Source organism: Haliotis asinina, chromosome 12, assembly GCF_037392515.1.
Source record: "Haliotis asinina isolate JCU_RB_2024 chromosome 12, JCU_Hal_asi_v2, whole genome shotgun sequence".
NCBI classification, from domain to species: domain Eukaryota; kingdom Metazoa; phylum Mollusca; class Gastropoda; order Lepetellida; family Haliotidae; genus Haliotis; species Haliotis asinina.
In genome coordinates, this window is record NC_090291.1 from 11875843 (window position 1) to 11889384 (window position 13542).

At 39.0% G+C, this 13542-nt stretch overlaps 1 protein-coding gene across 1 annotated transcript in view; it reads left to right on the forward strand.

The window, feature by feature from the left end:
• Nucleotides 1–5529: 5529 nt before the first annotated feature.
• The window catches only part of LOC137257851 (protein O-glucosyltransferase 2-like), a 32193-nt gene continuing 24180 nt past the window's right edge, over nucleotides 5530–13542 (forward strand). Inside the window, exon 1 of the mRNA XM_067795334.1 lies at nucleotides 5530–5829. Coding sequence (XP_067651435.1) covers nucleotides 5615–5829 — 215 coding nt within the window. The 5' untranslated portion in view covers nucleotides 5530–5614. The remainder of the gene's footprint in view (nucleotides 5830–13542) is intronic.

Sequence of the window (13542 nt, forward strand, 5' to 3'; positions counted from 1 at the left end):
TGGCACAATGCTGAGTGCAGCGATAAACAACACATACTGCTTCCCACACAACCTGTTCATACCCATATATAAACCATTCTCTTCCCACAGAGGTTACTTGTCATATCTTCCTACGAAGATCGGCAGGAAGGTTAGGTAGGAAGATATGACAAGTAACCTCAGTGGGAAGAGAATGTATATAAACATACATCATACATTTGAAGTAATGGCATACTCGCACATATACACGTCCATTTTTCCATATTTGTCATTAAAATTATGAATTCTTAAGTCAGTTTTAACTGTACGAAAAACAAATTACTATCTCGTATGTTCCATCCGTTATGTACAACCTTCGTTGTGTCATCGCTTACAGATTTTGAGTGAAATAACACCCAGATCTGTTCAAGCATTCGCGCGTTTGGCCATAGATATTATTGAAGCACAAAGAAAGAATCAACGAACCGAGAAAAAGAGGTCGTCACCATGTCCCCTGTATATAACGATGTGAACTAAAACAGGGTCGTTATGCAATAAATAATTATATATGACAGGTATTGCTCTGACTTACCTGAACTCATATAGTTGTTGCGCTCTGCTGTATGTAGTATATATACACCTGGAAATTAATCAAGCAACACCCCAATTTTTTCTATTGGAGCAACTTTGAAGTGTTCTGACAATCAAAATATGCCGGGTTGATATAGTTTGACACTTTTTTATTCAACAGACGATCTCTGACAAACAACTTAAAGGGAAAAAGTATTAAGACTTTGCTTTATTGCAACGAAATCCAAATTCTTAAAACTGTCTTAAATTCATGAAAAAATGGACACAATTTACTATTCATCCACAGACGTTGTTGTCAGGTGTATTAACACAAATGTCACATGGAAAGAAAGAACAGTCATCTGAGAGTCTGCACACCGACTTTCATCAATATCTAGTGTGTCCTCCCTGCGCACGCACCACCGATTCCAGACGCCTCCTCATTCCTTGGATGAGTCTCCGGATCTGATTCTGGGGGATCCTGTTCCACTCCTCATGCAGGGCAGCCGTCAATTCGTTGAGATTATGGACTGGTGGGTCTCTCTGCCTCACACGACGGCCAATAAAGTCCCACAAATGTTCAATGGGGTTGAGGTCAGGGCTCATGGCAGGCCATGGAATTCTGTCAATTGCATTTTGCCGCAAAAAATCATTTACAGCATGCGCCCTGTGAGGTCTAGCATTGTCGTCCATAAATATGGGTCTCGTTGCCAGAGGATGGTTCTCAAAATGAGGTACCACAGCCCTGTCAAGAACCTCCTGTTGGTAACGAACACCGTTAAGGTTGCCACGGATGGTAATGATATCCAACTTGCAGTTCATGGAAATGCACCCCCATACCATAACGGAACCTCCCCCAAAGGCCACAGTCTCCTGGATGTTCCGTGGAGCCATTGCTGTGTTCCTCTGCCTCCAGACCCGAGTACGACCGTCCACCATGTGCAGCAAGAACCGGCTCTCATCTGAGAAATGGACCTTCCTCCAAGAGGCAATGTTCCAGTGCAAACGGTCATTACACCAGGCCAGTCGGGCTGCCTTATGGGCTGGAGACAGTCTGGGTCGCTTGATTGGCCTCCTTGCCCGGTATCCTGCAGCTTTCAGACGATTCCGAACAGTCCTGTTCGAGATGGGTCTCCCTGGAAGCCACTCCTGTCTCAACCGAGAGCTCGAGTCGAAGGACCTGCGCCGTACAAGTCTCAGTAAAGCTCTGTCCTCCCGGACTGTGGTCTTCCTGGGTCTTCCTGGTCTAGGCAGGTCTTTAACTTCATTAGTGGCCCGGTATTTTTTCAAAAGTTTTGAAATTATGGAATGATGTCGTCCGATTTGAGTCCCGATTTGTCTTAGAGACATACCAGCATTCCTCATGCCGATTATTTGCCAACGAGTGGCCTCTGATAATTTCCTACGTGCCATGACATTGAAATGAATGAAAAACCGAATGCAATCGACAACCTGCGCTTGTAAACACCCCAGGGAAAAAGTGCATTTTTCGAAAGTTGAGGTTAAAGCAATGCACGTGCGCTGTGCAAGCTTCACGCGCGTCATATCAACCCATGAAAAGCTCATGCTGTATGTCAATACATCAAAATTGAATAATCAATCATCAAAATTACTTCGTTAAACTTTGTTAAGTTTTTATGTGTCTTTGAATTTGGTGTTGCTTAATTAATTTCCATATGTATAGTTCAGCGTAGATCCGTGTGACATACCCGAACTCATGTAAATTGTTGCGCTCAGCTGTAATATATCGTTCAGCGTAGATCCATGTGACATACCCGAACCCATTATTCTCTTAAACGTTCGTATCAATAGGAATTATAACTTTAAATTGAATGGTAGCCAAAGTGTTATGAATGGGATCGGATGGTCAGGCTCGCTGACTTGGTTGACTTATGTAATCGGTTCCCAATTGCGTAGATCGATGCTCTTGCTGTTGATCACTGGATTGTCTGGCCCAGAGTCGATTATTTACAGACCTCCGCAATATAGCTGGAATATTGCTGAATGCGGCGTAAAACTAAACTCACTTCCTTTCAGAAGTTTTCACTCACTAGTGTAAATATATCCACTCACCTTCAAGCAACTGTTCTAAACTGACGTTTGCAATATTTTCCGTACTGTTCAAAGGTACTGTGTACACATGAACTGACGTATTATACAACAAATTAGTAACGTTGGAAATATTATTGTCATGAGTTCAAACAAATGATGAAAATCAGTGCATGAAAATTGGCGACTTCTCAACAAAACTTGACACCAGCTGTTCACATGTACAATATTTGTGCATGCTTTTCAGCAATTCAGTGTATGATCGTTGTGCAAATCATCTACATTAATGAATTTGTACTTAACACCTATCAGGCTATACGCCATAAATAACATAAATTGATTTATGACTCGTGCACCCGAGTCCTGTCCTTGCCGCACTATGTAACTAGGCAGGTGTGATACCTGTACACATGACATGTTTTTATGTCTGTGGGTTGCGAACAAACTACATGTACATCCATATTTCTCTGATGACTGGATCTGATGGAAACTGATACAAGCTCTTGTCAGCTTCAAGTCCTGCTTTGTACGTGGACGAATGACATTTTCCAGCCAGTAGTTCACCATCTCTACTGAGATGATTTTTAATCGGGTCGAACGCAAATTCAGAGAACATGTATTTACAAAAGCGAGCATCTCTATATACATTCTTTATGGATAACAACTACTTCTAGTGTATATGATTTTGTTTGACAAAAGTATATGATTCCATACAACGCATGAAGTTCATCAAACAGATCATCTTTCTGTACACACAATGAGCCCTCAGCGTATCAGAAGATGAACCAGTCAATCGGAAGCCGTCGTTACACTTGAGTGCACATCCACCCGCTATGACTGGGTTCGGTCTCCCGAGAACTTCGTTTCGAGGGAAGTAAGCCCAAGTACAAAATTTTGCACTTTTGAATCGCGATTGTAGGCTTATAATTTTGTTTATTTGTTGTTGTTTTTTACAGGCAGCTATGTATAGTATATGTCATGAATAAGTGATATTTGTCTTTTAATTATTGTTGATTTTTGGGTTGCATGTGACCTTTAAGTATGCAGTTGGTTCCCCAAGTTAGTGGAGAAATAAATCTTCGATGTAACCTTATATATGTTACAGTCAGATTGGGAAATCAGTCATTTCGTGACGTTAGTGAAAATTTCAGTCATTTCGTTAAATGTAACATCTATACACACATCGAATGTAAACTTTTTCAGTATGAGACAGAATAGATGCACAATGACCCAAGAACAAGTGGAATTATGATACAGGGTTAGTGAATGAGTGAATGAGTTGGGTTTAGCGCAGCTTGTATGTAAGGTTCCGCATTTAGGCAAAACCAGTGAACACGAAGCATGGTGCGGACACACCTTGAAGCATAATCGGAGCGAACAGAGATTCGTCCCCAATACCACACCTTTCTGCTTACGTGTTCTTATAAGGTTCGGTTTACAGCAAAGGTGAGTTAGTTTTGTTTTACGCCGCACTCAGCAATATTCCAGCTGTATGGAGGCCTTGAGCTAGTTGTATCATGGCGATCAACAATTATAGAGTCTGGCCTGAGCGAGTGAATGAGTGAGTTCTATTTTACAACGCACCCAACAATATTCCAGCTACTATTATATAGCGGCGGTCTGTAAGTAATCACGTCTGGACCAAACAGTCCAGTGATCAACAGCATGAGCATCGATCTTAGCAATTGGGAACCGATGACGTGTGTCAACCAAGTCAGCGAGTCTGACCATCCGATCCAGTTAGTCGCCTCTTACGACATGCATGGGTTACTGAAGGCTAATTGTAGCCCGGACTTTCACGGGTAAGTAAGTGGGATGTATGTACAGAAAATATTAAAATGAGATGAGGAAGGTAGAAAAACAACTACATATTCTTACCATTCAGAAAACAGGAGATGCATTACACCTTTAACGAGTTGCAGTGGGTTTTTTTTTTTGTTTTTGTTTTGTTGTTTTTGTTTGTTTGTCTGTTTGTTTTTGTTTGTTTGTTGTTGTTTTTTTTTGGGGGGGGGGGGTTGTTTGTTTCTCACTCAGAAGAGGTATACTGATCGAGTAATAAGAGGTGTACTGATCGAGTAATAAGAGGTATACTGATCGAGTAATAAGAGGTGTACTGATCGAGTAATATAATGTATGAAGTTTTGTGATGAGCCTGCCAAAACAAATTATATGTTTCTCGGGCACGTTTTTTTTTCAAAAGTGACGGTGGTTGGACTATTTTGTAAATTTATTATAGAAAAAAGTGACGAGGGAGAAACACATTTTTTTGTTCTCTCAGAAATCTTGTTTGTGAAGTTTAGCACGTGTTAATTAAAGAGTTGTAGATTCAGTCACACTCATTCTTACTGAGACTCATGCTTATAGTGGGCAAATGGATGATCGAGATACAAAATTATTTTTTTAAATGACAATAAAAATTGTAACGTGCGCGAATAAAAGTGACGGAGACCGATGGCCGAGAAACGTTTCACATTTTTATTTAGCCTTCTATCTGTGTAATGGAAGCAAAACCTTTTAAAGCGCACGTAAAATATCTTATCTCCATTTGACCAAAGTTAAAACGTACACATGTCTGCCTTCATCAAACAACCAATTTGGTTAACTTACATTTAAGCTTGTGAATGTGATTCGTAATGGATTTCAATGTCTGCTTTCACATCAGTGTAACCAGAGGATCATTCACATACATGTCATAAGTATTATCATCGTTTGAGAAGGCTAGCGTATACAGTTTGCAAGTGTTCTATTCACACCGACTGAGTCGAAATTAGAATCACGCGTGCTTGGACGCACCTGTCTGAGCAACGGTCTCATTGAATGTGTTGGGTGTTAAATTCATACAACCTGTTACCAATGATTTGTTAAAGTTGATTTCATTGGATAATCCTCTTTGAAAACAATGTTGTGATTGGCTAGTTTCTCCCCACTATAACAGAATCCGTGTACTGTGTCGTCTGTTTACATCTGGGAGGGATAAGTTTGCCGGCGTGGCTGAGTGTCAGTTACTGAGAACGACTTATGAGAGAGGTGTTTTGCAATGGCAAGTTTCGGAATGTGTCGCAAACGATTATCTGCCATCTTGCTGATGATCTTCTTTCACACAGTTGTCGGAGATTCGGGGTTACCAAAGTCAGAAGCCCCACGAGCGGTATCCCTCAGGAACTCTCGAGTTTGGGGCCCCGGACTGAAATCGGAGTTTTTCCTGCCGGTGCGGTATTTTTACATAGAAGCTGTCGACCAGTTCGGAGAGAGGTACATACTGATACGAAACATGACTTTATATTGGTAGTATTTGTCGCTGTCTGTTATAGTCCTTCAATTTGACAGCGTCCCGGTCACTTAAAGATCATTAGATAGATGTTTAGTGCATTACCAGTATCAGCTGGTAATTTGGCGTTCATGTTCATGACTAAAAACAGGGATGCTGTCATGACAAGTGGCAATCTTTCCAAAGCTGGTTCCAAACTGATGAATATTATTACTAACTCTTTTTTCAGCTAACACAAATATATCATACTTATAAATTTTATAAAAGTTCAAAACCATGTTGATAAATTTCTGTCACAGTACTCTGGACGATTAGAAAAGGGCAGCTGAATATGTATCATGGTCAATTGTTTGGTTGGTCTAATGAAACCAATTTGTTCTGAAGCTTTTGTGATTAGGGGAGGTCAATGCGAACCACAAGCAACTATAAAGGCATGTCTTTAGTTAGAGCTGAACAAATAAGCCACTACTTTTTAACCCTATGGCAAACAAAAGCAGGGCCATTTAGGGATTGGCATCGGTCACCACAGGATGACCATGCAAAGAACGAAAGTGACGATTGTAGAAACAAAACACAGCTGTATGGAGGACTGTCCAGTGAAACAATATACTAGTCAAAAGAAGTTTCATTAAACACCCCATTATTATGACTGTAGGTAATCAGTCACTCAGTGTTCTATAAGCTGCAGGGGCAATGGGGTAGCCTAGTGGTTAAAGCTTTCTCTAGCTTATTGTATGGCACAAGATGTGTAAAGCCCATTCTGGTGTCCCATGTTGTGGAATTGCTGGAATGTTGTTAATGGCAGTGTAAAGAAAACCTCAGTAACTCAGGCTATAAGCTACGAGAAAACCTCAATAACTCAGGCTATAAGTTACGAGTAGAATATTTTGAGTGTCATTTGAGTTGTGTTCCTCCAACCCGTCATCAAAACAGTTGAAGCATTTTGTGCATAATGTAATAAATAATCTCAGGTTGCAGCTGCTGTTTAAAAATGTCAGTCTTCAAAATCCAACATGATTTATCTATTTCATGGCCTGCTGCTTTGTAGCATATTAACTTTCATCATGTTGGGTAAAGAAACTGGGCTTACAACAAGATTTGAGAGTGTCGAATGCTTAAATGAAACATTGTGTCTACACAGGTACTGTCATTTTCACTCTACAAAAGGTATATGTTTTCCTGGTGTCCATACTTAACACATAGGTACACCATGGTACAGCCAGTTGTGCACTATCACTGGATCTTCAATACAAAGCCATAGTTTTGTTAAATCCTAAATGTTGTAAATCAGAAGTTTTGTTGTAACATGGATATAGCTCTTGGGTTTTGGAAAACCACTGGGTAACTGTGAAACTTTTTCATCCAGTAAAATTGACTTTCTAGACCTTTAAAAAAATGTTTGTTCTTCTTTTTTAATGATGCATACAGTCGTTATCCAACTAAATGACTCTGTTATCTCATCTCAGCTTGTGAAGATCCAGGCTAGAATTGGTCTTCAGTAACCCATATATGTCGTAACAGGTGACTAATGGGATTGGGTAGTCAGATTCGCTGACTTGGTTGACAAACATCAACGTATCCCAGTTGCGTAGATCGATGCTTATGATGTTTATCACAGATTGTCTGGTCCAGACTCGATTATTTACAGATGGCGGCCATATAGCTGGAATAATGCTAAGTGCAGCATCAAACATCAAACGAATCAGCTCAGTTATTTACAGAGTGACACAATATTCCAAAAATGCCAGATTGAAAAAAAATACCTTTTCACTAGTTGAACCAACCATTGATAAAAAGAGTTCATCTGACACAGTCTTGTATCAATCAATCAAGTAATTCAGAGTTTTTCCACGTCTCTATACATGACTTACTTTAATCAGTAGCCATTGTGACACTACACACAACCCCTTTTGGCTGTAAACATGATTTAAAAAGTTAAACATTGTACAACATATGCTTATGAATTGTGATAAACACTGTTACAAGCAGCAGTAACTTATAACAATGTTTAACATGCATTAGTTGTTGAATTTTACTGTTTAGAGCCTGTTTATGTATTTGTGCTGGTGTCAATAAAAGCTGATAGATATTGTTTGGGGCACCTGTTGTTCAGGGAGGCATTGTGATAATGCACAATGAGTGACAGCTGTGACATTGTTGATACAAAACAGTGAAACATGCTGATACATTTCATTGAAGATTTATCCTACTGATGCTCATCATGTAAACAGTTCATAATGAAAATATAAACCCATTTGATTTTTTTTTGTGTGTTAATAGTGCAAATTATTTGTCATGTTATGTGTGAGTGAGTTTAGACTTATGCCACACTCAGCATTATTCCACTTTTATGGTGGTGGTTTGAATATAACTGAGTCTGAACCAGACAGTCCAGTTGTCAACAGCATGAGCATCTATCTACACCATTTGGATATGAAATAATTCATAGTTTTTGGCTACAGGAGGTGATGATGATTTTTGTGGAGAAGCATGTACAATATGAATGACCCCTGTAAAATTTATGTCCAAAGCAAATGGATTTATGTACAATAAAGTAAGTGACCCACCCCCACCCCAACCCCTACATGTCATGTACAGAACTAATGACCTTAGCTTCCCATACCTATCTTTTCTGTGCATTTAGAGCATGAAATATTCATTGAGTCATGTGCAATATGAATGGACGATTATTAGTTAATGAACTATTATTATTTGACCCCATTTCTCTCTCTCTCTCTCTCTCTCTCTCTCTCTCTCTCTCTCTCTCTCTCTCTCTCTCTCTCTCTCTCTCTCTCTCTCTCTTTCCCCCCCCCAAAGTGAGCAGTCAACCATGTATCAGCGATTAATCCTATGAAGGGCTTTACATTTACAAGGGAAACTTGCGATGGAATGTCGGTGTATTATGTGTACATTAGTAAATCTATGTACATAATCACTACCTTAACACAAATCTGTCATGTAAGATAAAAGTTATTAATCAAACAGTATGTTTTTGGTGAATCCTTTGATTAATTTTTTTTTTACCTTGTCTAACATTCCTCTTGCTTTCTCTTCCGTGCCCATGTTACAGAACATCTAATAAATCTTCATTTCAGACCTTAATTCATAATGTTAAGTATGTCAGATGGGAAAATGGGAACCTTTGTCACTTAATCAGAGTGGGGTCACACCATCAAGTGAATGGTGATAAATATCATGCATGGTTTCATACCACGAAAGGTTACAGCAGGGAAGAAGTAACTTATTGTTATATTCTTTTGCTCAGTAGACCAGTTCTCAAATACAATATTGCACTATGTATTATTTGAAAAGCCAGTGGTATCCTGGTGATATCATATAGTCCCATATAATGCATGTTTATCATTTAGTCACATTCACACAGTTGGGGCCCAACACCGCAGATTTAAAGGGGCACTGCACCCGTGAAGGTCCCGGGGTAGAATAGGCCTTCAGCAACCCATGCTTGCCATAAAAGGTGACTAAGCTTGTCGTAAGAGGCGACTAATGGGATCGGGTGGTCAGACTCGCTGACTTGGTTGACACATGTCATCGGTTCCCAATTGCGCAGATCGATGCTCACGTTGTTGATCACTGGATTGTCTGGTCCAGACTCGATTATTTTCAGACCGCTGCCATATAGCTGGAATATTGCTGAGTGCGGCGTAAAACTCAACTCACTCACTCAATTAAAGGGGCACTGATCCAGAGTGATTCATGTTCCATGCTTATAATCTAACTACATGTACATCATATATCCTTCAGGTGGTGAGTCATTCAACCATGATGGACAGGGGGACTAGGCAGGTATCCACCTTGAAACTGTACTTCATCTTTGTTAATCAGTGTAAGGATATGTCCTTTTACTACCAATTGCAGAGATTGTAACAATTTTTTGAATATCATGCAGGTAGTCAAGGGAATATTAATCAGTAAGAAGAGCAACAACCAGTGCAGGGAATTCCTCTTTGGATCATTCTACCTTTAATTTTCTTGTTTGCTTTATTTGGTAGAGGAAATTTACCATGTGCAATTTCTGATAATATCATCACAGTTCAAGTAAACTACATCTGTCACAGAGTACACGTTAGTAGTAAACGTTTTGTATGGATGCTATATAACAGGAATACTGCTGCCTAACATTTTTGCAAAATCAGGATGAAAATATGTCAGAATTATATGTTGTGGCATTGAAAGGAACCCATATGTGTCCTAGTTACACAACATGACAGGGACACACCCATAGATGTGTTTGTTAAGGGAGTGAAAAGGATAACTGGCTTTCATATCTTTTTGGATATCTCAAGAGGACTGAATGGATGAATAACATCAATTATGTCAATATCTGAACAAACATTTCTTCAAGTCAACTTGATTTTGCGCAAATTTGCAATAATGGAAGGTAAATACGTGTTTTCAAAGTTTTTATAAACAAGGTGACATAATTTTGTAACAAGCATATGGATGAACTGCTTCACTTTTCATTGGGTTTCATCTTTCCACAATGCTCAAAATGAATTTATACAATAATCAGTTATTGTTTCCCAAAATGAGCTGATTCTTTAGAGCTTGGATCCAACAGGCATTATCAGGATTATTCCAAAGGTTTAGTCTCTACATCTCTATTTGCTACATCACCAATCGTGAATGAAAGCAAAGCTGACTAATTAGGATGAAAAAATGCACCCCTTTTCTTATAATGAAACCACCTCACCAAGGCTACAGTGATCTTGATTAACTGTTGTAAGAATATTTAGTCGAGTAGGAAGATAAGTATATCCAATATGAAATCCATTCTTTATTTAGATGTAAAGCACTGGCCAATGAATGTTCTTCTTTTAGTAGTAATTATTTTTATAAATGGCCTAACATGTCAAAATATAAGGATAAGCTTTTATTTCCAAGAGATACATCTTAGCTTGGTCACCATGTGCAAGGGCAATAAATTTACACATTTTGAAGTATAAAACGTTTCACTTTTGATCGGTGAAAGTTTGGTTTAACTTCTCTTTTGCTCATAGTGTAAATATTCTTCTTTACTTTTCAGCAGATAATGTTTAGAGACTTGTTATTTTTCTTCTTAAAACAAAATAATATATTTTCTAGTGTTACTTCAATTTGTCCTTCACCCAATATCCATAGCTCTGAGGACAATTCGGTCCTCACTACCTTGACAAAACTACTTTCACACAGTAGATGCCATACAGACTCTCGTGCCTGTTTGCAAAATGTGCATAATGGTCATTCTCTAATTCCAGTCTCATGTAAACAAGTATTAGTTGTTAAAATATTCTGAACAATTGTGTAATTTACACTGTGTACATAAGTTAGGCATCAAATGTATACATCCCAATCATTCTTCCTAATAATCTTCCCATTAAGACATGAAATGTCTTTTAATTTCAATTAATAAAATCATTTTATACCTCTATACACCCCTTTTTCTTCTTTCAAGAGTCCAGTTTCAGATTATAGGGATGTCGCTTCTTTATCATTGTGTAATCTGTGGTCAACAGACCATGAAGTGTTGTTTTAAGAACGTAAACGAATAGAAAACAACCCATACCAAAAGACATTGAAAGATGGTACAGTGGAAGCTGTTAAAACCGATCCGGCAAGTTCTCAACACCGGCATGGAATCTCAGCCCCATCCATGGCTTGTACCCAGCTCTACAATCCGACACATTACCTAAAACAGAATATTTCTTCAGTCCCAATGAGTGCCGGTTTAGACAGCTTCCACTGTACTTGTTGTTTCCCTGCCATGTGCTTTTCATTAAGGGGATGAATTTATAAGTGGTAGTCAGTATACTGTGTTTGGGAGGGGTATCTGTGTATCCATGTCAAGCTGATCTAACTGTATCTAAGTGTGCTAACTGTCAGTATTCTTTGTTAATACTGACAGCTGCACATATATGTGCATTCATGTGTGTTTGTTAATGCAACTTTTAAAGGGATTTTATGCGCCATTTCACCTCATCTTACAATCAGCTGAAGCGTGATGTTAGTGGGTGGGTGAAGTTGGTTTTATGTCTTGGTTTTAGGTCTCGGAAGGGTGAAACGGGCTTCACACATTGTACCCTTATCCTAAATTCCCATTGCACTAAGGTTACCTTTGTGACTTACGATCATTTTAGTGGCTTGTGAAAGGAGACTAAGGTCCACATCAAATTTATGACTTTTTCTGCATTTTACGTTTCTATTTCTATTTATGTGCTAAAAAGTGTCATTGTATCCAAGTACGTTGTTCGAAGGCAGTGAAGCCTGTTGTTCATGTTTTATGATGGAGAGGAGCCTGCCTGACACCTTTGATATATTCACTGTAGAGAGACATTCAGTGGGAAAACTAGACACGTTAGCTTCAATGCATAAAAACATGAAAGGCTTTTGTGAAAGAAGTTTTCATAGAGAGCCTTAAAATGGTTTCATTCTTAACATCATTAGAAGTGTTTGTGCCTCTGACTTGCTGATACTTTTAGCAATACCATGGCGGGGAACACCAGAAACTGTCTTCACACACTGTATGGGGAATCAAACCTGAGTCTTCAACATGAAAAGACACAATTTAACACTTAGGCTACCCGACTGTCCCATCAATGGATGAAGGTCAAGCAGATAATTAATCATTGCAGCGTAAGGAAGAAACATGAGCAACCAGTCATTAAATATTGCCCAGAAAGTAGTTGTATAGTTCTTCAAACTGAATAGTGGCAAAGGAGACCATCTTGTTTTAGTTTGTGAGGGAAACTCAATTCATTTAACATGTGTGTATCATGCAAGTGTGACACTAGCAGACTCCTCGGACAAAGTCCCACACCTGAGATGCTGGATGAAAAGATACACGTTTAACATATATTCATTTTGTATCATGGCCCCCAGGTTCATATTGATGGTACCATAGCCAGTACAACCTTGTTAGGACTTTTGACAGGCAATTTTGTTTTCAATAAGTAAATTAATCTATTTTTATGACATCCTTACAGTCAGTCCAGGCTTACTATGGATACTTTTCATAAATCTTTACACCCAAAGGGCAAGCTGAAAGAAACACCTGAAGTCTTTTAAAATGCATTCAAGCAAGTCACTGATCTGCTGAGGTCATGACAACGAATATGAAATTATTAGATCAGAAATTGTACAGCCAACCATGTGCTTATTCTCTTAATCCCTTTATGTCCATAGGCCCATGAAGGTCTGGGGTAGAATAGGTCAACCCATGCTTGCCATAAAAGGCGACTATGCTTGTCGTAAGAGGCGACTAACAGGATCAGGTGGTCTGGCTTGCTGACTTGGTTGACACGTCATCGTTTCCCAATTGCGCAGGTCGATGCTGATGCTGTTGATCTCTGGATGGTCTTGTCCAGACTCGATTATTTGCAGACTGCCACCATATAGCTTGAATATTGCTGAGTGTGGCGTAAGACTGAACTCACTCACTCACTCACTATATGTTCATTTTGAACAGCAAAATGAAGTCTCATAAAAGTAAAAACTTGACTAAAAACAGTTGCGTTTCCTTTGCAGTTCAAAATGTGTAGATGTAAATACAACAATGTGTATGGACCATTTCTTGTCAAGGGTCTTCTGAAATGTCTCATTGATATATAGCTGCAACATCGTTAAGTCAATGTCTCATTTAAACTACTCACTTTCTCTTTCTGAAATGTCTCCGAGCTACATGGCTGGGATATTGTCAAGGA